This window comes from Taudactylus pleione, unplaced genomic scaffold, assembly GCF_031769625.1.
Source record: "Taudactylus pleione unplaced genomic scaffold, aTauple2 ptg000454l, whole genome shotgun sequence".
Taxonomy (NCBI): Eukaryota; Metazoa; Chordata; class Amphibia; order Anura; family Myobatrachidae; genus Taudactylus; species Taudactylus pleione.
The window spans coordinates 10,019,485-10,044,051 of NW_028284856.1; the positions used below are offsets into that span (position 1 = coordinate 10,019,485).

A 24,567-nucleotide genomic window follows, 5' to 3' on the forward strand; every position below is an offset into this window, starting at 1 on the left:
AGTGCAATGTCTATCACAGCGTATGCTGTGAGCTAGTTCTCTGTGCTCCTTTGCTCATTTAAAGTGTCAGTACCAGTGTGTTTCTGCAGACTCCCCTCTCAGCCTTGGTGCAGTTTGCTCCTGTTACTACCTGTCTCCTGATCCCGTCTACCTGCTATACCCAGCCTACCCCGGGTCTCTAAGTTCCGCCAGTGTCTCGCAGCCTGGTTCTGATCCCGTCGCGTGCCACTGCTTCATGAGTCATACTCCCCTAAGGCCGGCTGCCTTCAAGTACCAGCAAACAAGTCCTCATTCCTCATCCGACTCCACTCCGGGTCCAAGCGCACGCCAAGCCGTGACAGTTTGCACTGGCCAGATGGATTCGGCCAGTGGACAGGATCTGAGGGCCGACTTGCTCCAGGGTATCGCCAGTCGCCTAGAGGGACTAGAGGCGTCTCAGCGCCAAATGGCTCAGTTCCTGCAGGAAATGTCTCTTCGTCAGGATATGCTGCAAGCTTCCCTGGTTACTGTTAATTTGCCTGTCGCCACCAACCAGCCAGCAGCTCCAGCTGTCCCTGTTCCACCTGCACCATCTCATTTGCACCTTCCGACTCCCAACAAGTTTGATGGTAACCCCAAGTTGTGCCGAGGGTTTCTCAACCAGTGTGTAGTCCACTTCACACTACAGCCTGCGAACTTTCCATCTCCAAAATCCAAAGTGGCATATATAGTGTCTCTACTGACCGGTTCTGCCCTGGACTGGGTTTCGCCTCTCTGGGGAGGTCCGACCTGTTACTAGACAACTACTCTGGATTCCTCACATCCTTCCGGAGGATTTTCGACGAGCCCGGCAGAACAACCTCCGCGGCGACGGAAATCCTGCGACTTCGCCAAGGGAACCGACCAGTCAGTCAGTATATCATTCAATTTCAAACGCTGGCTTCGGAACTAAAATGGAATGAAGAAGCCCTGACTTCCACCTTTTGGAATGGATTGACAGATCGCATAAAAGATGACCTCGCCACTCGTGATCCGCCGGCTACCCTCAATGAGCTTATCTCCCTTTGCAATAAAGTGGATTTGCGGTACAGAGAACGCCAGAGTGAAAAAACTAGGGGAGATCGCTTTAGGTTCCGGCCAACCACTACTCCAACCCCCCCTCCGTCTGAACCTGCGGGTGACGAACCCATGCAGATTAACCGGGCCCGCCTCACGGTAGAAGAACGGCAAAGACGCCGACGAGAAAATCTATGCATGTACTGCGGGGAGACCGGTCATATGGTTGCAGCCTGCCCACGTCGTCCGGGAAACTCACGATCCTAATCTGTGCCGGAGACACCAGGTTAGGAGTGATGTCTCCGTCTCCGTCAAAAAATGAATCTACCCTCTCCATTACTTTTGAGATCTTCACTGGTTCTAAAACTGTTCTTTCTCTCCTCGATTCAGGGGCCGCTGAAAATTTTATCACCGCTGAACTTGTCCAGAGGCTCCGGCTTCCTGTCTCCTCTCTCAACCACACCATCACTCTATCTGCTGTAGTTGGCACTCAGATTACCAACGGAATCGTCTCTCAACGTACCCTTCCTGTGCCAGTTCGTATCGGAGCTCTGCACACTGAAACTATCCGATTCCTAGCAATTCCCAAAGCCTCCCATGAGGTCATCCTTGGATACCCCTGGTTACGCAAGCACTCCCCCAATATTGATTGGGGCACCATGCAGATCTTGTCCTGGGGAGAAACTTGTCAAGTATCCTGCCTTCCTCAAATCAAACCCGTCAAAGGTAGTTACATTGCAACCACTACTCCAATTCCCTACCAGTATCGCTCCTTCTGCGATGTCTTCTGTAAGACCGGAGCCGATATTCTGCCTCCTCATCGGGAGTGGGACTGTCCTATTGAGTTGATTCCTGGCAAAACTCCTCCGCGAGGTCGTACTTACCCACTCTCCCTACCCGAGACTGAAGCCATGTCAGCATACATCCAGGAGAACCTGCAAAAGGGGTTCATTCGACCATCCTCCTCACCAGCAGGGGCAGGATTCTTTTTTGTGTCTAAGAAGGATGGAGGCCTGCGTCCTTGCATCGATTACAGGGGCTAAAACGATATAACCATCAAAAATCGCTACCCGATACCCCTCATTACCGAACTTTTCGATCGAGTAAAAGGTGCCACTATTTTTACCAAGCTGGATTTAAGAGGGGCCTACAATCTCATTAGGATACGAGCCAGGGACGAATGGAAAACAGCATTCAATACTCGAGACGGGCATTTTGAATACCTGGTAATGCCTTTTGGTCTCTGTAACGCTCCTGCTGTGTTCCAAAACTTTGTGAATGAGATCTTTCGGGACTTACTATATATCTCTGTGGTAGTATACCTCGACGATATTCTGATATTCTCCTCCAACATTGTCAGACATCGATCCCAAGTCAAGGAGGTGTTAACTCGCCTACGAAAGAACCACCTGTACTGCAAAGCTGAAAAATGCGTATTTGAAGTTCCCTCAGTTCCTTTTTTAGGTTACATCGTTTCAGGTGCCGGCCTTGAAATGGATCCCCAGAAAGTTCAGGCAATATTGGACTGGTCTCGTCCGAATTCTTTGAAGGCAGTACAAAGATTTTTGGGCTTCGCAAATTATTATCGAAGGTTTATCAAAGGATTTTCCACTCTCATGGCACCCATTTCCGCCCTAACTTGCAAGGGGGCAAATCCATCCCGATGGCCTCCAGAGGCTGAAACTGCCTTTCAACTCTTAAAGCAAGCCTTCATTTCCGCCCCCGTGCTGAGACAACCCAACATTAACTACCCATTCTTTCTTGAGGTAGACGCCTCTTCTGAAGCGGTAGGGGCAGTACTATCCCAGAAACTCGAGGATAGCAAGTTTCATCCCTGTGGCTTCTTCTCAAAGAAATTTTCCCAAGCAGAAAATAATTATCCCATTGGAGAGCAGGAATTATTGGCTGTGAAACTAGCTTTTGAAGAGTGGCGTTATCTTCTTGAGGGCGTGATGTATCCCATCACCGTTTATACAGATCATCGGGAATCTCCTATACCTAAAAAATATTCAGTGCCTGAGTTCCCGCCTGGCTCGATGGTCAATATTCTTTTCTCGTTTCAATTTTACTTTAACTTTTCGCCCAGGCTCATTAAATCAAAAAGCAGATGCCCTCTCTCGATCACTCTCCTCCGACGCATCTTCCGAAAGTCATAAGGAAACTCCAGTTCTAGACTCCAGAGTATTCACTACCACTTGCATTCAACCTCCTCCCGGGAAGACATTTGTGGCCTCAGATATGCGCAAGCAGCTTTTGAAGTGGGCTCATACCTCTTGTTTTGCCGGACACCCGGGCATACGCAAGACCTTGGAATTCCTGCAACGATCATACTGGTGGCCTGCTATGAAGTCGGAAATTTAAGCTTTTATTGCCTCCTGTCCACAGTGTGCTCAACTTAAAACATCCAGACAGGTTCCTGCCGGCACACTCCTATCTCTGTCAGTACCAACCCATCCTTGGACACACCTTTCCATGGACTTTGTAACGGATCTACCTGTTTCTAATGGGTTTACCACCATCTGGGTAGTAGTGGATCGTTTCTCCAAAATGGTTCATTTCGTTCCCCTCAAGAAGTTGCCGTCTGCTCCAGAGTTGGCTCAGTTATTCGTCGACAACATCTTCCGTCTCCATGGACTTCCAACTGAGATTGTTTCTGATAGAGGGGTACAGTTCGTAGCCAGATTTTGGAGAGCTATATGTTCTATCTTTCAAATCAAACTGAATTTTTCAACAGCTTACCATCCTCAGTCTAACGGGTCTACAGAGAGGGTCAATCAAGACCTTGAGACTTTCTTAAGAATTCACATGTCTTCATCACAAGACAACTGGGTGGACACCTTACCCTGGGCCGAATTTGCCCATAACAGCTCCTATCATTCATCTACGGGGCAAACCCCATTCTTTGTAGTTTTTGGACTGCATCCCAGAGTACCAGAGTTTCAAGAATTGCCAGTCTTCGATGTACCAGCAGTGACCTCCACCCTACAGAAATTCTCTCAGATTTGGACTCAGGTCCATTCCTCCTTACAAAAAGCCTCTCTTCGATATAAATTAACAGCGGACAAAAAAAGGAGAGCGGTGCCCAACCTAAAAACAGGTGACTTAGTATGGCTATCCACTCGTAATCTTCGCCTTAAAGTGCCATCTATGAAATTTGCTCCTCGTTTCATCGGTCCTTTTCCCATCGTTCAAGTGATCAATCCAGTAGCCTATAAATTAAAACTTCCGTCCTACCTCAAAATACCAAATTCCTTTCATATTTCTCTGCTGAAACCTCTCATCCTGAATCGCTTTCGCAAGACTCTGCCACGCTCCCCCAAAGTCTTGACTGAGAGGGGTGTAGAGTTCGAGATCAAACAGGTCCTGGACTCTCATTTTCGTTATGGGCAACTCCAATATCTACTGTATTGGAAAGGTTATGGTCCCGAAGAACGTTGCTGGTGAAAGCTGAGGATGTCTACGCTCCTCGCCTAGTGCTTAAGTTTCACTCTGAGAATCCTGGTAAACCCAAGAAGTGTCCAGAGGCCACTCCTAAAGGAGGGGGTACTGTCACGACCAGGGGTGACAGGCTGCTGAGATCGCGGCGCTTACCGCTCCGGGCGCTGTGGCATGGTGTTTCCAGCAGAGGTGCAGGTTCCTGGAGAATAGCGCTGGGTGCTGTGAGTCTCCGCAGACCAAGGGCTTCCATCTGGAGGCAGGTGAGAGGGGCTGAGACTGGCAGAGCTTCCATGCTGTGACCACTGGGTGCGGCCATCTTGGATTTGGGTCACAAGTCGTTTCTGGCCAATCAGGTTCAGTCTGGGCTGGGGAGGCTAGCAACCAATCCTGCACTACCTGAGGGTACTAAAGGGCTGTCCAGAGGCTCTTTAGTTGCCAGTGCAACGTCAATCACAGCGTATGCTGTGAGCTAGTTCTCTGTGCTCCTTTGCTCATTTAAAGTGTCAGTACCAGTGTGTTTCTGCAGACTCCCCTCTCAGCCTTGGTGCAGTTTGCTCCTGTTACTACCTGTCTCCTGATCCCATCTACCTGCTATACCCAGCCTACCCCGGGTCTCTAAGTTCTGCCAGTGTCTCGCAGCCTGGTTCTGATCCCGTCGCGTGCCACTGCTTCATGAGTCATACTCCCCTAAGGCCGGCTGCCTTCAAGTACCAGCAAACAAGTCCTCATTCCTCATCCGACTCCACTCCGGGTCCAAGCGCACGCCAAGCCGTGACATCCTGTTCACTAGGAGACATAGGGCCTGATTCAGACCCGGTCGCTAAGCTGCACTCGCTGGCTAGGGGAAATTATCGCACATCTGCGCATGCGTATGCTTCAAAGTATGCATGCGCGAACCAGTCACTGCGGCCGGGAATCGTGTGCTCGTAGTACACAGACTGGATGCTACTTTGAGTGACAGCGCCGTTTGTAGTTGGTAACAGGGGAAGGTGCTTGTGAATGGCGGAGTGGATTTGCGAACGCAGGCGTGTCTGAGCATCAAAATGTAGTTTAATGGGTGTGCATAATTAGCAAAGTAGCGTCATTGAACACGTCACTTGGTTGTATTTGAGCCTGTACTGATCGCAGTGCTTGCGGTGGGGTAGGGGCTACCTCAAGTGCTGCGTGCAGCTCCGATGGGTCTCGATGTTCCCGATTATTCACACACTTCCTGGAGATGACGTGTGCTAAGAGAGAAAGGTGGGCGGCTTTATACACCTGCGTACACTCACTGCCGTCACCTTCTAAGACATAGAGGACTTCCTTAAGCCACACAGTGCGATCACGGAATTTGCATACCCGGCCCCTTTTGGCAGCGAGCGATCGTGGCTTAGTGAGCAGGTCTGAATCAGGGCCATACTGTATTGTATACATTTGAAAATTGACATATGCACAGTGGCAAGGTACATTACTATGATTGAGAATATATTTACATCAAGAAAATAAAAGGAGCCCATCCCTGCAATGTGTTAAAAGTGAAGTGATCGCGAATGCGGCCATTGCCAGGGAAGGTTCCTACGAAACCTTCTCAATGTAATTTCTGTGAAGAGTTGCCCATGGGCTACAGCAAGATGGCGTTAGCTGCCGGGGGCCAAGCGAGCTTAGTAAATTCAGCAATAAAGCAGCCCCCATAAAAACCCATGGGGGCTTGTTTGGAGGTTGAAAATGGAGGATCACAGCGGATATCATAGATACATAAACTATACATAAATGCCGGGGAAAGAGAATATTTGTGGTTATCCTCTGATAAGGGGTATTTTCAGGGAATATCCCACAAATATTCATATGTCTATAATTCCATATTGATATTGTTCACTATGGGCGCCCGCCTGTCTTCCCCTTTTTCTAGAAATAGCGTGAGTTGAATACCCTGGCTGGTGAGGATTTGGACAAGAAAGGAGCTGCCACTGTATAACTCAGTTATATTTACAAGATCATGCACTGAGCATATATATATATATATATATATATATACATAGCCTGAGGCAGAGAAGAATGTACTCCCATTTGCAGAGCGTATCTTGTGTGTTTTGGCCCTGTGAATGCTTTGAACTGGATGTATACAAGAACGTACAATGCAGAGTCGTAAGCATTGCATTGCATCTTCACTTGCCATTGAAGAAGTTTAACTGGATGTAATGGCTAATTCTCACATAGGCTAAATGTATAAGAATAGTAAAATGCATCACTCAGGGGTCTATTCACTAAGCCTTGGAGATATAAAGTAGATGGAGATAAAGCACTAACTGTTATTTTTCAAACACAACCTATAAAGTAACAGGAGCTGATTGGTTGGTACTTTCTCTTTCCACTTTATCTATATACAAGGCTTAGTGAATAGACCCCCTGAGATCAGAAACTGGCCACAGTAGAAAGTGGAGGAGAAGAGGCTCCTTGGGGGGTTTAAATTTATCAGCATCTAGATGTTTAAAAGTAGAGCATTAAAAGGTATGGGACTGTTAACATTCAATATCTCTGCCACTTACAGTGCTCCAATTCATTGGGGAAAGCTGACTGCATGTTAAAAAAGCAAGTGACAATTGATAGTGTAAAATCGTTTTATTGAAGCTACAGTAAGCATAAATCACTTTATGACATTGAAGGTATGCTAAAAGTATGGTTAAGTACACTAAAAGGTCAAAGACATCAACAGAATTCCTGGGAATGGATGATTCCTAACATTCTACAGATGTATCCTTGGTCATCTAGCCTCAATCAATTGTCAATTGAGTCCTCCCCTTGTGTTTTAGCTAGCATTTTCTTATGGTTCTCCTTATATCTGTGATAGTAATGCACAAACCCAGAGCTCCCCAGTTCTTACCTACCTGGTAATATTCAGATACAAAGAGCAGTCAGTGAGACAGGGGTAGAATCATTGCTAGCCTAGGCAGTAATTTGGGGAGAGATGGAGAGTATGTGGTGAGTGATCTCTCAGCTCTGAAGAGAGTGGGATGGTTAAGTGTAGAGATTATGAGCTATGGGCCTGATTCAGAGCCGGACGCTATTTGCGGTCGTTCGTTCTAAAAAAAGGGGTGGCTATTCAAATGAACCGTTTGCTCTTTGCGGTCTGTTCACGCTTCTATGTCTGAACGAGCGAACAAAACTTGCGGTCGTTTTTTTGGAAACTACGCCCCCTGTCCACTCTCCTCCTACGTCATGTCCGCTATTTATTAGATTAATCGAGTACATCGACCAGCGTATGAACTGCTCGCTATTCTTGTAGTTGGTTTTTCTTACCGCAATCTTGCGAGCAGTTCTGACTATAAAATAACCAAGAGATGTGGTCAATGACGTATTACGATCCGTACGCATGCGCAGTTGGGCAAACATCACTCGGAACGAACGAGCTTACGAGCGGCTCTGAATCAGGCCCTATGTTAACCACTAGAATCTCATTCCTACACTGATATGCTATCCTCTCTCCACATGCCAGCAGAAAATGAAATGAAGGCAGTGGACAGCTTCTGTAATAGGATTACACTTAAAGGGTCCTGGAGCTGCAGCTCCATCGGCTAATATGTAAATGAATCCTATTCATATTCCATAAAGACTCATATTTTAGAGCAGTTATAGATATAATAGAAAACACTTCTTTCTGCTGTGATGCCTTCTATCACTCATTCTGAATGTCTGTAGTACTTGTGAAGCCTACCCTACAGAGAACTAGTATATACTGTAGCCTGAAGTCAAGTCACAAGGTATAAAGATTACTTTTCTTTTAAGCTGTCAGAGAAGAATTCTTTTTCATTTTAATGCAACAGCCAACCCTATATTTGTTTAATAACCGCATAATGTAGGCCTATTTCTAAGGCTGTTATTTTTATGTTTAAGTTAGCATTTTACCACACAGGTTTTTGTTATGCCTTCTAAAGATTTTGCTAAAGCTATACAGCATGTGCCTATCAGTTATGTTGGAGAATCTCCTTCTCAGTTGAAGCATCAAATTTGCAAGATTGTGGGATAAACAGGGCCATAACACGGGGTGGGCAAGCAGTGCCTAACCCAGGGCACAGTGGCAACTATTTGGTGGCACCTGTATTTGGCTCAGCTTCTCAGTGTCCCTGACACCCCGACCGTCTTGTGACATCATGACATCACATGCTCAGAGGGCGGGGCCGGTGTAAGGTACTTCATCCGCCTGCTATGACCATGGGGTTAGACTCTACTGAGACCCATACTTGTAAGCGTCGTAGCATAACACGGAGTACAGTATTAACAAACAAGAAGATGTAGTGCACTTAGAAAATAAAGAGAAATTGTACAGTGATACTAAAAGACAAAGGACAACCTACAGTCCCACCAGTATAGCTTCTCAAGCAACACTTACTATACTGCAACACCCCTTCTTAAAGCCTGAGGATTTGTTTGTGTCTTGTCGTCTGTGTTACATTTGTATTTAAATGTCTGTTTATAATCTGCCTGTGGTAGTTCAGTGATTTTCCAAGTTTAGTTGTTGTGCATGGACTATGGGCCTGATTCAGACCCGCTCGCGAGCGCTTAGCGCTTGCAAGCGGGCCAATGGTTGGCCAGTATGCATGCGCAGCGTGCGCAATGCGCATGCCCTGGGGCGAGTGAGAACCACTAGCTTCGGGGCTCGCTACAAAATGGGGCGGCAGTCGATGTTTATCGACAGCTCGCCCCGTTTTGTAGGCGGGGAGGGGGCTGGCTGGAATGCCTGCCATTTGTGGGCGTCCCTACTGACATAATTCGTGATGTCAGTAGTGAACTTCCTGCTCTATTAGAGCAGGAAGTTCACTCAGGCTTGCAGGAACCGAGACCCTACCACAAGGGTCTCGTCGCAAGCCCAATGGTCGCGATAATCACGACCATCGCCAGGCCACTCGCAAAAGCTGTGGGTGGTCACCCACAGCTATGCGAGTGGTCTGGAGGCAGATTTAAAAAAAAAAAATCTGCCCTGATTCAGAGCGAGCACTCGCAAATAGCGAGCGCCTCTGAATCAGGACCTATATTTCTACTTCAGTCTCTTTTGTCTACATCTTGCCTTCCCTTTCTGAAACATGAGAAATGTCTTCCTAGAATGTGGGTTCATGTACACTAATTACACTTGATATATATGAGAGGTGTACTGGTGGTCGGTTTGGTTGCATGTCTTACATTGTTCTCTATTCTTTACTGTGTGCTCCATGGTGCCTGACCTTACATTGAACTCAATCATGTATTCTGAGAATGGTGGTCTGTTTAGTGTAGGATTTCCTATGTACCTTAGTCTAATGAGACCATCACATCAACCCTTATGACTTCAACAAACGTTACACTGTTGCTGACAGTAACAGTGTTGGCTCTTGGATCCAGGATTCTGGGTCTCATTCAGACCCGCTCGCGAGCGCAGGATGCTCACAAGCGGGTCGATGGTACCCAAATGCGCATGCGCACGACGGAGGCTGGTCGCTCGGGGTCTCACACCAAAGGGGGCGTGCTGTTGATTGTGAGTGACAGCACGCCCCCTTTGGTGGGCGTGCTGGGGCGTGGCTGCCCAGACGGAGGCGTTCCCATGGGAACGCCTACCGTCTGGGTCCGGCCCCACTGTCATCACTAGTGATGTCAGTGGGAGTGATTTTGCCTCTGATAGAGCCAAAATCACTCCAGGGCTTGCGGCAGTGAGACCCTACCACAGGGTCTCGTCACAAGCCCAAGACCATTGCGACCATCATCATGGACGCTCGCATAAGCTGTGGGCGGTAACCCACAGCTATGCGAGCGTCCAGGAGGACGCACCAAAAAAAACAAAAACGCCCTGATTCGGAGCGGGCGCTCGTTCAGAGCGTCCGGCTCTGAATCAAGCCCACTGCCTCCTTTAGAACTCTCCTTATATCCAACATGAATCCCTGTCTGCATGGTATAGTTGCTTGCTGCATTATTCTTCAGGATAGTTTTTTGAACAACAATTTTTTATTTGGTTTTACAAATAAACAATTGCAGATCTGGTGTTGGAAATATGTAGGTATTACATAATAGACAATAGCAAGCCTGTACAAAATATGAGAAAAAATGACAACAATATTTGTTAAAGGTAACAACGTCGTTCAAGATAAACATGTTCAGTGTAATGGTTAGCATTACTGCCTCACAGCACAGAGGTCATGGGTTTGATTCCCACCACGGATCTACCTGTGCAGAGTTTGTATATTCTCCCTGTGCTTGTGTGGGTTTCCTCTGGGTACTCCGGTTTCCTCCCACACTCCAAAAATATACTGGTAGGTTAATTGGCTCCCAACATGCATGCATGCACGGGCGATGGACGATATCGTTAACGTCCATACGTGCCCGCACATCGCAGGTCGTTGGTGGGTTGGAAGGGATCAACGATAAGATCGAAAGCGCTATTGTTGATATCGAGCATTTTAATAGTCTTGTGTGTACGCACCATATCTGATACATCCAGCCAGACAGGAAAGAAGAGGGGGCATTCATCCAGATAAATAAATACTGAATTTCATAGGACTGCAATACACTAACTAAAGTGGTCTTAAGGGTCTGCTTTTATTTATTTAGAAATTGTTGGTCTTGAGTATTTAACTTTTATGCAAAAATTGCTCCTCCTTTTTGCAGTACTTGTATATTTTCCAGGTATCTGTGGCCTAGGGGATGTAGTCAATAACCGGGAGGACGAGATCCCGGCCGTCAATATACCGCCGACGGACAAAATGCTGATGCCGCTATCTCTCTTATGATCTAGATACCGGCGGGTTAATCCCAACAGCCGGCATCCTGATCGTAAGAGACCGGACCCAGGTGTTAGGGGGGGTTAGGTTTAGGCACCCCCTGACGGGACTTAGGGTTAGGCACCCCCCAGTGAGTGTTAGGGGGGGAAAGGGGGGAGGTTAGGGTTAGGTGCCACTGGAGGGAGGTTAGGGTTAGGCACCCCCCTGGGAGGGTTTAGAATTAGGGTGCGGGAAGGGGGGTATTAGGTTTACACTCCCCCAGGGGGACTTAGGGTTAGGCACCACCCCGTGAGTTTTAGGGTTAGGTACCACCAAGAAAGGGTTGGGTGGGGCAGTGGAGGGTTAGAACACTTACCACCCAGTGTTGGAATATCCTCCTGTCGGGCCTCCGCTGAACAGCCGCTGGTATTTTAATCACTTTCCGTGCCCTAGTTGTCTGTGTTTCATATGAAAGTAATTACGATGTCTGCGTGTGCTTAGTCTCATATGTTCCTTTGTGGTTTTGAGACAATACAGGTGCTCATCCACTTTGGCTCTGGCTTTTGCCTTTAATTCCTTCAGGTTAATACTCTTGTCACCTTGGAATTTGATGGTGGGTCCTTTAGACATCATATGCATTACAAAGTCTGATATTAGATCACAAGAGCAGACTGTACCCAATAATTCTGTGGTGATACTAATTCCATCTGCAAGATTACCTCAGTGTGATACACGTCAAGTTCTTTCAATAAGTTTCTATTACTTGTTATGTGACTTGTAAGTTGCTTTAAAAGTTCCACTCCGCTGATTTGTGCATGCTTCAGTTTAGTTTTACATTTTCTTTTAGAAATGTTCTCTATGAGCAATATTTCTTCATGTGTATTTGCTTCTTGCATCTAAAATATTGCTCTTGTTTCCTTATTGCGTGATTTGTGGCTTTAAGGACCATTTCTGTGTCACTTTATTGCGTGGTACAACAACTGAATCTGGGCTTGTTATCAGCTACCATAGTTTCCAGACAGTTTGTTTTCTGAATAATGTACTATTTATTCCCTTTTTAGTCCTCTTGGGCAAAATATAGCTTTGTAAATAGAAAACAAACATAAAACATAAGCAGTGCTGTTTACTTTATTATGAAATGTTCTCAGGCTCCACAGCATCAATAAATCCCACACTAAAACGAAAAGCATCAAATCTGTGTTGGTTTAGTCACCACAGGAAAAATCCAAATCAGCCCAATGCATAAACAAACAGCTGTTACATTCATGTATTGTATTACAAAGGGGAATGCAATCAAACCGTGATCTGGCCCTCTCAAAAGGCCAAGAAACCTTTAAACAGATCATCATTTTAATTGGTTTCTAAACTTTCTATGGAAAGTTTCTACCCTACTTGTAACAGTTGTGTTACTATGTTACATTTGAAAATTAATGTGTTGCTTTTAACATGAACTATTTAATGCCCGTGAACCTGCTTTTTCACTGCAATTGTAATTGGGTAAACATGTGCTGATCTGGGCTGTGTTAGCTAGGAGACTGCAAATTAATAACTGAACTGAGTTTTCTATATCTATTAACTATACTAGGTAGCTAATTACTATATAGGTAGGTATGGGCCAAAAGGAAATTTGTAAGTCTTGTAGCTGCAAGTACTACAGGTCCTACAGAGGTGCCTTGTATTAAATCACTATGGAGATGTTTTAGAGTCCAGCTAACTTCATTTATGTTCTCAGTGTAGTCTATCCTACCCAGATGAGCTACAAAGAGCTTCAGAATTGACCACAACTTGACCGTAATTGCTCCTGTAGTGCGTGCACATAACTTAATGCCGTATACAAAGTTGTACACCTTGCTGCAGGCAGAATGGCCCTATCCATACACTTCACTTAAAAATTGTCATAATTATCATTGTGTACTAGCTCCCTATTCGTGGTACAAATGTTTGGTCTGGAAAAAGGTGCATGTGTACTGTATGCACAACTCTACAGAGCCCAAAGTTCTGTCAGCACACTCTCTCTGAACTTTGCCTATGTGATAATGTCCGTTACCATATAGCTACACCTCTTCATTTGTAAATTGAGATGTGGCTGAGGTGTGCACTGCTCTGCATTGCCTATAGTTGCAACATATGCAGTGAGAAAACACACACAAGATAGACTTGCCAAATAGACTTGCATTCAGCTCTGTACCAGCCCCACAGTCTGTTTCAGTACTTGACCCAACATATAAAAAGAGACAGTTGCTGCAATGAAGATTTGCAAGAGATATCTCGAACCTCCTACTCTGTGTGTTTAGTAAATAACAAAATTAAAAAATCATTATTAACTGCATCCCTGAAACCTTTGCTTAGTTTGAGTATTATAAGATCGATTAGTGGAAAACATAGTAAACAGCATTTCATGTACAATTATTTGATAACTACATAGGTACTAGCGGCACTGTGGTATAGGGCCAGCACAGTGGTGTAGTGATTAGCTATTCTGACTCACAAACTGAGGTCATGAGTTAAATACCTTGACCTAGGTCCTATCTGTGTGCTGTGTGCATGTTCTCCCTGTGTTTGTGTGAGTTTCCTCAGAGTGAACTGTTTTACTCCCACACCCTGAAAACGTACTTGAAATTGTACTTAATTGGCTTTTTAGAAAAATTTAACCTTAGTATGTATCTGTGTTGATATGGACAGTTTGTAACTTAAGCTCCACCAATACAGGGACTGATGTAAATTGCTAAATATTCTCTCTGTAAAGCGCTGAGTAATATGTGTGTGCTGTATACAGTAAATAACTGCTAGTAAATAAATACACTGGGCATTTAAGAATAAAAATCTAGAATAATAAAAATACAATCAAAACTGTGTTCATTATTAGGCAGTCTCTATGTGTTTATTAAAATACAGCTAAACTAAAATTAAACATTATAACATATCAGGTTTAAGCTCTAAAGATAATTTTACACATTTTATAAATATAATGCTTCAAACTTTTAAGAATAACAATAAAAGGCATAGCAATAAAAAGGGGAATAAAGTGTAAGATATGATGGAGGATAGGAATACAGTTTGTAATAGTTAAGTAAAAAACATAAATATTGCACAGCTATATACAATATATATTAGAGATGTGCGGGTTCGGTTTTATTCGGTTCTTATCACAAAATTATCGCAAGTTCGGATGTCTCTTATTGGCTATCCAAAACACGTGACAGCCGAGTAGCCAATATGATGCCATTTTTGCGATCTGAACATTTCTGAATAAATCTGAGTAAAACCGACCCGCACATCTCTATATAAAGTCAATTTGAAAATCATAATCTGTGCAGGAGCATCTGGGTAGACAGAGAATTCTTGACCTTATTTTTCAGAGTAAGTCAAACATACCTACAGCAAATAAAAACATTATGTGCTACAGAGAATGGCTGTTTTAACATACTCTGCTGGGGGCCACAAACTGCCATGAATCTTTATGGCTCTCTTTGCCTCCTCCAGATTATTGCTGAGGTCTGGGAAAAATCCTATTATTTCTTGGTAACTGATAACATAATGGGTTTCAGCTGTGTATGCCCCCTGTGTATTAGCTGTCTCTGTACCCCAGAATAGTAGAACATTTGTCTTAGATTGGAGCTTCTAGAAAAAAAATATGGTAAATGCTTAGAAAAGTTAATTAAGGGCAGTAAACACATTATCAAGTATTTTTTTTTTGGTGCAAATAACATGGGATACTTATCTAATAACACTATTGATTCCTTTCTTGTTAAGACCACAACAGAGAAGTACAGTAGCCTGTTCATCAGTATTTTTTTGCTCTATTACATACTTGCCAACTATCCCTCATTGTCTAGGAGACTCCCTGAAATAGCAGCAATCTCCCTGTCTCCCTGAAGAATCTAGCAATCTCCATGATTACATCTTACTCCCATTATGAAGCTGTTATATTAAAAAAAAGCAGAGATATATACATTCAATTGGGATCGTTATCATTACTTACCTGCATTGGTTATAAGGCACAATGGTTACATGCATTTTCTGAAAAATGTCAGTGTGTTTTCATCAACAAGTAGATCTCACTAAAAGCTTTGGGGCTCATTTACAGTTGGCTGTAAGTCAGTTTTATGACACGCCTCTCAGATCTAGCAGTACACGTCCACTTTACCGCCACGCTCATAAGTGCTGCTTTCACAAATGCTTTTTCAAATGTAGGCAAGTATGTTCTATTGTAATCTGAGAGGAATTTGCAGATTAGCCTCTTCAGTGCTAAGGGTGAGCCAGACTCATCTTCGGAATGTACATAAAATATGCTACTCATCTTCAATACTCGAGTGTTTTAGTAAAATAAAAAATAAATTAAAAATGGACCTAACCACCACCAGTAATCACCACCTGTGGTTAGCTGGGGAGGAGGCAGTATATCACCATGGTCAACGCGCCACTGCTATGACATCAACTGACCCCCTAGGGGCTTGTGCTGCAATATGGGAAAAAATAATCTGTAGTGTAGGGGATGGGTGGGGGAAGGACTGAAAGCCCCCATCTCCATTAATTTGGCATCTAAAAACATTATGGTATCCTTTTATGAGAGAGGTGAGTCCCCGCCTTCAAAATATGTGCCCACACAGAAGTTATTTTCTATTGATCTTTGATCTAAAGTAGCCCTAGGATGAGTGAAGATCTCCCTATCCTATTAACTCAGAAGCACCCATTTTAGAAACAGTGGATCACTTGAGAACACTAAACAATATCACCATGCACGTCAGAAATGTCCACATACATCTTACCTCCATGCGCTACAAGTCAACATAACGCGCTAGTGCCACGTGACCCGGTATTGGCAGCTATTCATGCAACTTTTTATCTTCAAATGATTCTTATTCGCAAAGTGATGCATATAGGACACACAAGCAGCTTCTGATGATAAAAATTATATGTGGCATGCCTATATCATGTGGGCACCTGCGGCTGTATCTGCATGCAAAATGCTACGGTACAGTGTCAGCGGCTGTGCCGTGCTGTGTGTACATGCTGTACATATAGTGCTGTTTGCGAAAGTGACAGGACCCACGTGTGTTCCTGCACATGGAGCCCTGCCAGCCAAACAGCGGCCGCTAGCATGGGAACAGGCCACTGATTATCTGTGAGTGACTGTCTGTCAATCAACGACCAGCCCGCTGATTGGCTAAGAGACAGTAACTCACAGGCAATCAGTATGTAATGTCAGTGGGGGTGATGCGAGTGAGTGAATGATTGAGTGAGTTTGGTGTGTGTGTACAGTTATTATTTAAAAAAAAATGTACAGGGGGATTATAAACACCAGTGTGCCCTTAATGCCCTGCATGCTGGTACTTGTGGTTCTCCAAGTACCTGCATGCGGGGGTGGCTTGCTGTGACCTGTAGTTCTAATGTAAAAGACAATATTACTTTCAATCTATTCTTTCCATCTATCAACTCGGCACCCACAGCCCAGGGGTGTGGGAGATAGACCCGGGATTCAGCCACTGTCTGGGGTACACTGAATCGGGGAGACTTCTTTATTGGGGGGATCCCCACCTCCCCAGTAATCCCTGGCCTGGGCTGACTAATTGGGTACAGTGAATCCTTTAGACGGGGGACCCTGTGAAGTGTGTCCCCTGGCTTGGCATTACCCCCTCAAGTGGAGCCCGATGTTGGTTCTAAAAATATGGGGGACCACTATACGCATATTTTTTCCTGTTTTCTTTAGGACCAGGGCCAGATTCAAGAGCACAGTGCTGGTTCATTAAAACGGGGGATCCCTACACATTTTGTTCCCCGTATTTTTTGGACCAGGGCCAGTTCAAAGAGCCCGGGGCTGGTTATGCTTGGGAACCCCCTCCTAGGTAATTTTTTGAAAAATAATATGAACACTTTAAACATTGTATAGTTTATATTTAATCTTCCATCCTGTCTGCCACTGCTGTGCCGCTTTTGTTTCCTAGATTCTCTTTTAAACTGCCATGTGTTTGTGCAACTGCTCTGTCACTAAGTTTAGCCAGTCATCTCCCTGCAGCCTTTGGCCAGTATGGGGGAAAAGCAATATTGTGAGCTGTGAGGTAGTCAAAATTGACTGGAAATGACTTGAAATTAATGTTATTGAGGTTAATAATACTGTTGGAACAAAAAACACACACAAATTACATGATTGTAGCTGTTTTTATCAATTTTTTTTACAAAATTCAGATCCGATACCAAAACAATGGATTGGTTCTGGCAAAACTAAAACACAATGATGAATTAGAACCAAAACTAAAACACGGGTGTCCATGCACATCTCTAATATATATAACTTATTACTGATGAAAATTAAGTCATTGTGGCTGTGTCGTGCATGCATGTATCACACTTAGGGGCCTATTCATCAACACTAAAATAACGTTTTTAAGGACATTTTCCTTAAATAACGTTATTTTGGTGTTCATGAACAGACTTAACACAGGAGATATCACAGATATCTCCTTGCTAAGTTCCCCTGCGTTAATTTCCACACTCCCGATACATTAGTATGGGGATGTGGAAATTATGGTATTCATCAAATTCCGAAAATTATAAATTTTCGGAATTTGATGCAGTTACTATTCGCCACTGTGAGGTGGTGAATAGCAGAATCCACTTACCTGTATCAGCGTGTGCAGGTCCCCCGACAAAACTTAACGCATCTGTAGCAGTGCTGCGCATGCGCTGGTTTTACAGATGTAACAGCGCATGCGCAGCACTGTTTCCAGATACGATAAGGTAGTGTAGGCAGGGAAAAGTATCTATTTCCCAAAAAGCTGTCATCGCAAAAATGACAGCTTTTCGGAATAGATACTTATGGAGAGGTGGAATGATGAATTCCACCTATAATTAGCTAGAACTCCATGAGAGTTCTAAAGCTAATTATCTCCATTGAATTTTTGCGTTTAATGAATAGGCCCCTCAGGGGCATATGTATCAAAGCTTGATCTAAGATAAAATTGTGAGCTATAAATCACCAACCAACCAATCAGCTTCTAACTTACATTTTGCAGGCTGTGTTTAAGAAATGATAGTTTGGAGCTGACTGGTTGGTGATATATATTTTACAATTTTATCTCACATCAAGCTTTGATACATATGCCCCTTAAAGTGCACAGGGTACACCCCTGCTCCCATTGTGCATGCAATGTATGTTAGGGTGTGATGCGCACACGCAGCACAACCACAATGATGGCACAGAAGAGGAACGAGACCTAGGGGAAGTATAATGGGACTAGGAGGGGATGGAGACAGGGGCAGAGTGGGGGCGGCTGAGATTGCCCGACATCTACATATACCAGAGAATGAGAATATCCATAATTGTAGAAAACACCACTATGGGGCAAATGTAATTTGCCACAAATTAAGACGTGACTTTTTGGTATTTAATTAGAAAATTATATTTGGTTAACACAGCTCTCAAAGGGAGAATTTGGTGCTTTTAGAAGCCCTTATTTTAATGTAAAAATATCATGTTATAGTGGTATACTGGTATACCCCTCCTAATAAATACTAATGTATTTAAAGGTATTCAAATGCTAAACTATGGCTAATAGACACTTCATTTCATTTCACTTCATTTTTCAAATAAGTTCCTCTAAAACACAGAGAATAGACAGATGTGGAACTTGTGAGTTGATGTGTTGAAGGAAAGGAAAAGGTTTTTCTTATACTTCAAGATTGTAGTTGCAAGTAGCTTTTCACAATGTTTTGCTACTTGTATCTATATTATAAACATGTACAAAACACAATCCAGTTATTAAAATGTACTCCCACATTCTCTAAATACAGTTATTTACTGAAACACACACATGCTGGTTGTCATTCTTATGAAAAATTTGAATATTCAAACCTGTGAGACCTTAGAAGTTATAAGTATAACTCATATTACCTACTCTCCTGGAAGTTGCGGGAGGCTCAAGAATTTTCAGGGAGCCCCCCATTACCCCGGAAGAGTATCCGGATCGCCCGCATCCCATTCATTTTCTAGTGAAGTGGGCAGGATAGGGAGAATATTGCTGGGAATTGAGGCATAATTGCCATAAATTGTGGCTCCTTATGGAGGGAGCGGGACTAAATGACGCGTAAATACATCATGTAGCCCCGTCCCCTCCTCGTGCTCCCGCAGTTTGCTACAGTTTGCCATGACACAGGGCGTGGCATAAGATAGAAACCCGGTCCCGCCCGTCAAGGTGACCTGCTGTGTCTGCTCTCCGGGCATCTCCCGGGGAGCGGATAATAAATGTCGGCAAGTATGTTATAACAGCCTCCTATGGCCACTAACAGCCTCCTACACGTTCCTTATGGCCACTATCTTATTTTCCACTTTTTGGGGGTTTCACCACTCTTTCATGTGTTTCGCAAATTGCGCAGTGCAGAATTAATGCTCAACATATACAAAAATGCAAATATAAGTTGGCATATTTTAAATATTTTTATGGGAAAATGTAGATGTCTCTTTGGATGGTTTTTCTTTTGTTCTTGTTTTTGTGTCCAGGTATACTATCATTCTTTTTGTATTATTCCACTCCCAACTGTTGCTCTTATACAATTGTTTGTTTTTTGTTTTTGTCATTAGTTGTCAATTGCAATGTGCGGTGCATGAATGGGGGCACCTGCAATGACGAGTCATGTTCCTGCCAGAAGGGATACACTGGGACTCACTGTGGACAACGTAAGTATATTTATTAACCATATATAAAACATTTTAATTGCATATTTAAATGTTATATATGGGATAATGGACTTTTAAATTTTAGCAATATAATTCACTCAGGAGTTGCTGACCATATACGGTCTCAAAAACACTACACTTATGCATCATGCTCTTATTATAAGAAGGGTGTCACATTGGAAATATAGGCATAAATAAATGATTACAGTACAGCCAAAGTGCTTTTTTTCTTTTAGGGGATGATGTCTCATTTACCCCCGATAATTTCATATCGCTGCATATGTGTCAAAAACACTTGCAGGGACATTGGACCTCATTCAGAGTCGGTCGAAGCGGCCGCACGGTCGTACGGGAAAAGGGGCCGGATATGCAAATTATTCCCTCGCAAGTTGCGTCCCTAAGTTCGGATCGGTAGCTGGCCAACCAAGGGGAGGAAGCGGCCGGAATTCAAAAAAATATGCCCCTTTCTCGTATGCATTGCACGTCACCTCCGGGCATATAAGGATTAATCGAAACCATCGGGAACCATCGGAACTGGTCGTAGAGCTTAAGGTTGACCATACCCTCTCTTAAGCTCTACGATCATGTCAGTGTAAAAACCTCCCATGTCACATGTGCCATGACGCTACTTTGTTAATTATGCACTCCCATAAACCGTATGCACTCCCATAAAACGCCGTTCGCATAATTAGGCACGCCTGCGTTCGGATCTCCACTCCCCCGTTTTCAAGCACCTTCCCCTGTTACCACCCACAAACGCCTCAATCTGTCAATCAAACCTGGCTGTGTTCAAGGAGAGAGAAATTTCTGATCGTAGCGGCTAGTTTGCGCACGCGCATTGCGAACTTTACGCATGCGCAGTATAGCGAACATCGGTGGCGTACGACCGTGCGGCCGCTTCGACCGACTCTGAATAAGGTCCATTGTCTCTGATAATGGCCCACACCTGGGAAGATAAAAAATAAAGTAATCGCTGACACAATCACTTTACTTCCAGGTGCAGAATCAGCAGAGCTACTGCTCATGTGTGACCAATCCTAGAGGTATTATGGTAGTAGTAGCGGCAGGACTGAGAGGTGGCTTGAAAGTTGAAAGTGAGATGAGAAGGAAAAGAGCAGAATCAAGGATGACACTGAGGCAGCAGATATGTGGGAGAAAAGAGAGGGAGAGAGAGATAGAGAGAGAGAGGGGCGGATGGATCTTGGAAGGCGGGAAAACAATGAGGTCTGTCTTAGCTATAGTAAATTTTGACATCCAGGCTATAGTACATTTTGACATCGAAAGAGGTGGCAGAAGGCAGCTGGTGACGTGAGAGAAGACAGAAGTAAAAAGGGCAGAGGAGAAGAGGTAGATTTGAGGGTTAACAGCATAAAGTCCAAAGGAGCTTATGAGATTTCCAAGTGAGGCAGTGGAGAGAGAGAGAGAGAGAGAGAGAGAGAGAGAGAGAGAGAGAGAGAGAGAGAGAGAGAGAGAGAGAGAAAGGAGGGTGCTAAGGACTGACCATTGGAGGACAGTGGATAGAGTAAATGAGGGGGAGGTGGAATTAGAGATATTACTATGGCGGTCACTAAGTGTCTGGTGACCTTGTATTGCAGATACCATATTTCTGAGATAGCACAATGCAAACCCTCTTGTGGTTTTTAAATGCATAACTCAGATCCTTGATGCTTTAACAATGCAGGTCTTTGGTGCTTTATAACATAAACGCCAATAGTTTATTTGCCCATTCTGAAGTTAAAAAGCTGACTAGATAGGTTTTGCCATTTATCATTCCAGTGCAGTGCAGGGACTATCTAGTGAGTATCCTGCACTCTGTTTGGCCAGACTACTAGATGTCATCTAGGGAGTATCAGACAATGGGCCTGATTCAGACCCACTCGCGAGCGGCTGTCCGCTCGCAAGTGGGTCGATGTTCTGGACTGAGCATGCGCACGACGGAGGGAGCTCCGTCGTGCGCATGCGCCAGACGCGACGAGCGAAGGAAAGTCCTTCGCTCGTTGTGTCTGATCAAAGGGGGCGTGCTGTCGATGTTGATTGACAGCACGCCCCCTTTGGTAGGCGTGCCGGGGGCGTGCCTCCCTGACGGGGGCGTTCCCACGGGAACGCCTCCCGTCAGAAGCCGGCCCACTGACATCACTAGTGATGTCAGTGGGAGTGATTTTGGCTCTGATAGAGCCAAAATCACTCCGGAGCTTGCGGTTGAAAACCTCAACCGCAGGCTCCGGCTCGCAGTTTCGATGGTCGCGATGGTCAAGACCATCGCGGCCATCAAAATGCACGCTCGTATAGCCTGTGGGTGGTGACCCACAGCTATATGAGCGTCCAGGAGGACGCTCCATTTTCATGGAGGCCGGCCCTCATTCAGAGCGTGCGCTCTGCTCAGAGCGTACGGCTCTGAATGAGGGCCTATATAATGGTTTGATAGGGCTAGCAATTCACCAGATGTTTTTATTATCACTGCTATTTATCAAAACCTTATCACACATATCAGATGTCAATTGTATCACCTGTGTCCAGATAAGTAACACAGGTTATTACAGTCCCCATTTTTTTCAAAGTATGCAGTCGCATTTCGATATCTGCATAATGTTGGCATAGACAAAATGTCCACATATAACATCAACATAATGAAAATGTCAACATTGTGTTATGATAGGGGTTAGGGTTATCCAAAAAATGCATTGTCACCATTATGACAATGTCGACATTTGATTGCTGCTGACATTAAAAATGTTCACATGGTCAAAATCAACCTTATATACCAAACCCCTATGATCTGGAACGAAAGCCATCTAATCAATTAGGTTTTCACTATCATGCTCCGAAAATGTAGTATTTTCTGAGCTTGATGAATTTTGGTCTCCATACTATTGTGTGTGAGCACCGGGCCAGATCAGAATTGAAATGTAAGCAGGAGATATCTGTGATATCTCCTGTGTTACCTTACCTATATAATGAATGGTCCTGATACTTAGGGGTATATTTACTAATGTTCAATTTTGAGTTTTGTGTGATTTCACATTCGATTTGCATTCGGTTTTCATACGATTTTGCCTTTGGAGATTTACTAAAGGCAAAATCGAATGTCAAATCAAACATAAAACTGAATCCTACTTAAATCCCACTCAAAATTAAACATTGGAAAAACATCTGTACTTTTACATAGACCAACATACAAATCCCTGATTTACTAATATTCAATTTGAAAAGGAACACCAAATCGACCTCTGGGTTACCCCCTGGGAGCCCCTAACCTAACCCCCCCGGCGGCTGTCCACGCCCACCGCCCGGCTTACCTTTATGAAAATATTAAGGATCCCCTGAATGAATGATTTCGGCCCTGGCAACTAATGCCATCTTTAGATGGTGTTAGCCATTGTAGACTATGGTATACAGATATCACATGTGCAGCCATCAGACCGCATATGCGCAGTAGCGAGGCCAGCCCTGGAAACTACAGGAGCCCCTGTACCTGTGTGTGCATTTTGTTACATTCCAGCGAGACATAGTGGTGATAAAACCCAACAAATAATACATTTGCCCCTAAGAGCACTTTGCAAACAGATATTACTTGAGGAAGTTGGAGTAACAGTATATGTATATTGTTTATGAAGTGTTATACTGTGTATGGTAGTGGTGTACATTTGTTCTTCACAATTTAATTCATTAAATATTTTGAATGAGGATTTTTATCATCTGGCAACAAAACATATGTTTAGTGCATGACATAAGGTACAATATAGCTTAAAGGTTCATGGTTTATGCACCTGTGTCTAGGTCCCTGGATTACTGCAAATTCCTTAGAACTCATGATATACAGTATGTCTCATATTTATATACTATGAGATCTTACATAAACAGACATTCTTGGTTTCTGTAGTATAATTAATGTGTGTTTTTTATACCATAATATTTGTTAACAGCCGGGCCTTGGCTAGACATATGATGCTATGGGGGATTGAACCTGGTCATTGTGGATGACAGCCAATTTCAGACTTCTAATTAGTCTACATCCTTATGCTCTCATGATATCCACTCTGTTATATTCACTGCACTTTCCTAGGTTCATCTTGGCATTTTATCTGGGGTGTTGTCAAGCTTGGAATACTTATAGAAAGGAAACCATTTGTTAAAAAGTACCACAAAATAATAGGAAAGACAGAAAATTCTCATGACCAAAGTGCGGGAAGGGCTGGGAAATATTCCATACCAATTTCCCATGGCCATAAACTCTCTAAAAACGTTTGATTTCCCACATTCAGACAGATTAGGATATTTTCTAGTGTTGTTTGACAAAATGGCTATGTGATAAGTTAGTACTTGGACATGTGACATCATGTCATTACTCTTCCTCAACTGCACTTTAGTCATGCTTAATCAAACATTCAATTTAAAACTTGCCTAAACTATTTAAGTCTACTAAATTCCCACTATATTAGTTATATATGCTGATTCACTGCAGTGTTCTCAAGGTTAAATACATCCTATAACTATCTCTCAATATTAGGTTTTCGTGTCTTTTGAATTAATAGAAAACCGAAAACCAAAGAAATAATGAGAAAACCTGTGTATTTCGGTCCGCATATTTTGTGGGCCAGAGAAATGTAGTGAATTTAGGGCCTGATTCAGAGCCACTCGTAAGCGGCAGCTCGTTCGCTCCGAGCGATGTTTGCCCAACTGCGCATGCGTACGGATCGTTATACGCATGCGCGAACCAGT

The 24,567-nt window shown here is 43.9% G+C and overlaps 1 protein-coding gene across 1 annotated transcript in view; it reads left to right on the forward strand.

Moving 5' to 3' along the window:
* The window catches only part of LOC148505427 (fibrillin-2-like), a 191,059-nt gene that overhangs the window by 80,538 nt on the left and 85,954 nt on the right, over positions 1 to 24,567 (forward strand). The window contains exon 5 of the mRNA XM_088448376.1: positions 19,753 to 19,848. Coding sequence (XP_088304502.1) covers positions 19,753 to 19,848 — 96 coding nt within the window. The remainder of the gene's footprint in view (positions 1 to 19,752; positions 19,849 to 24,567) is intronic.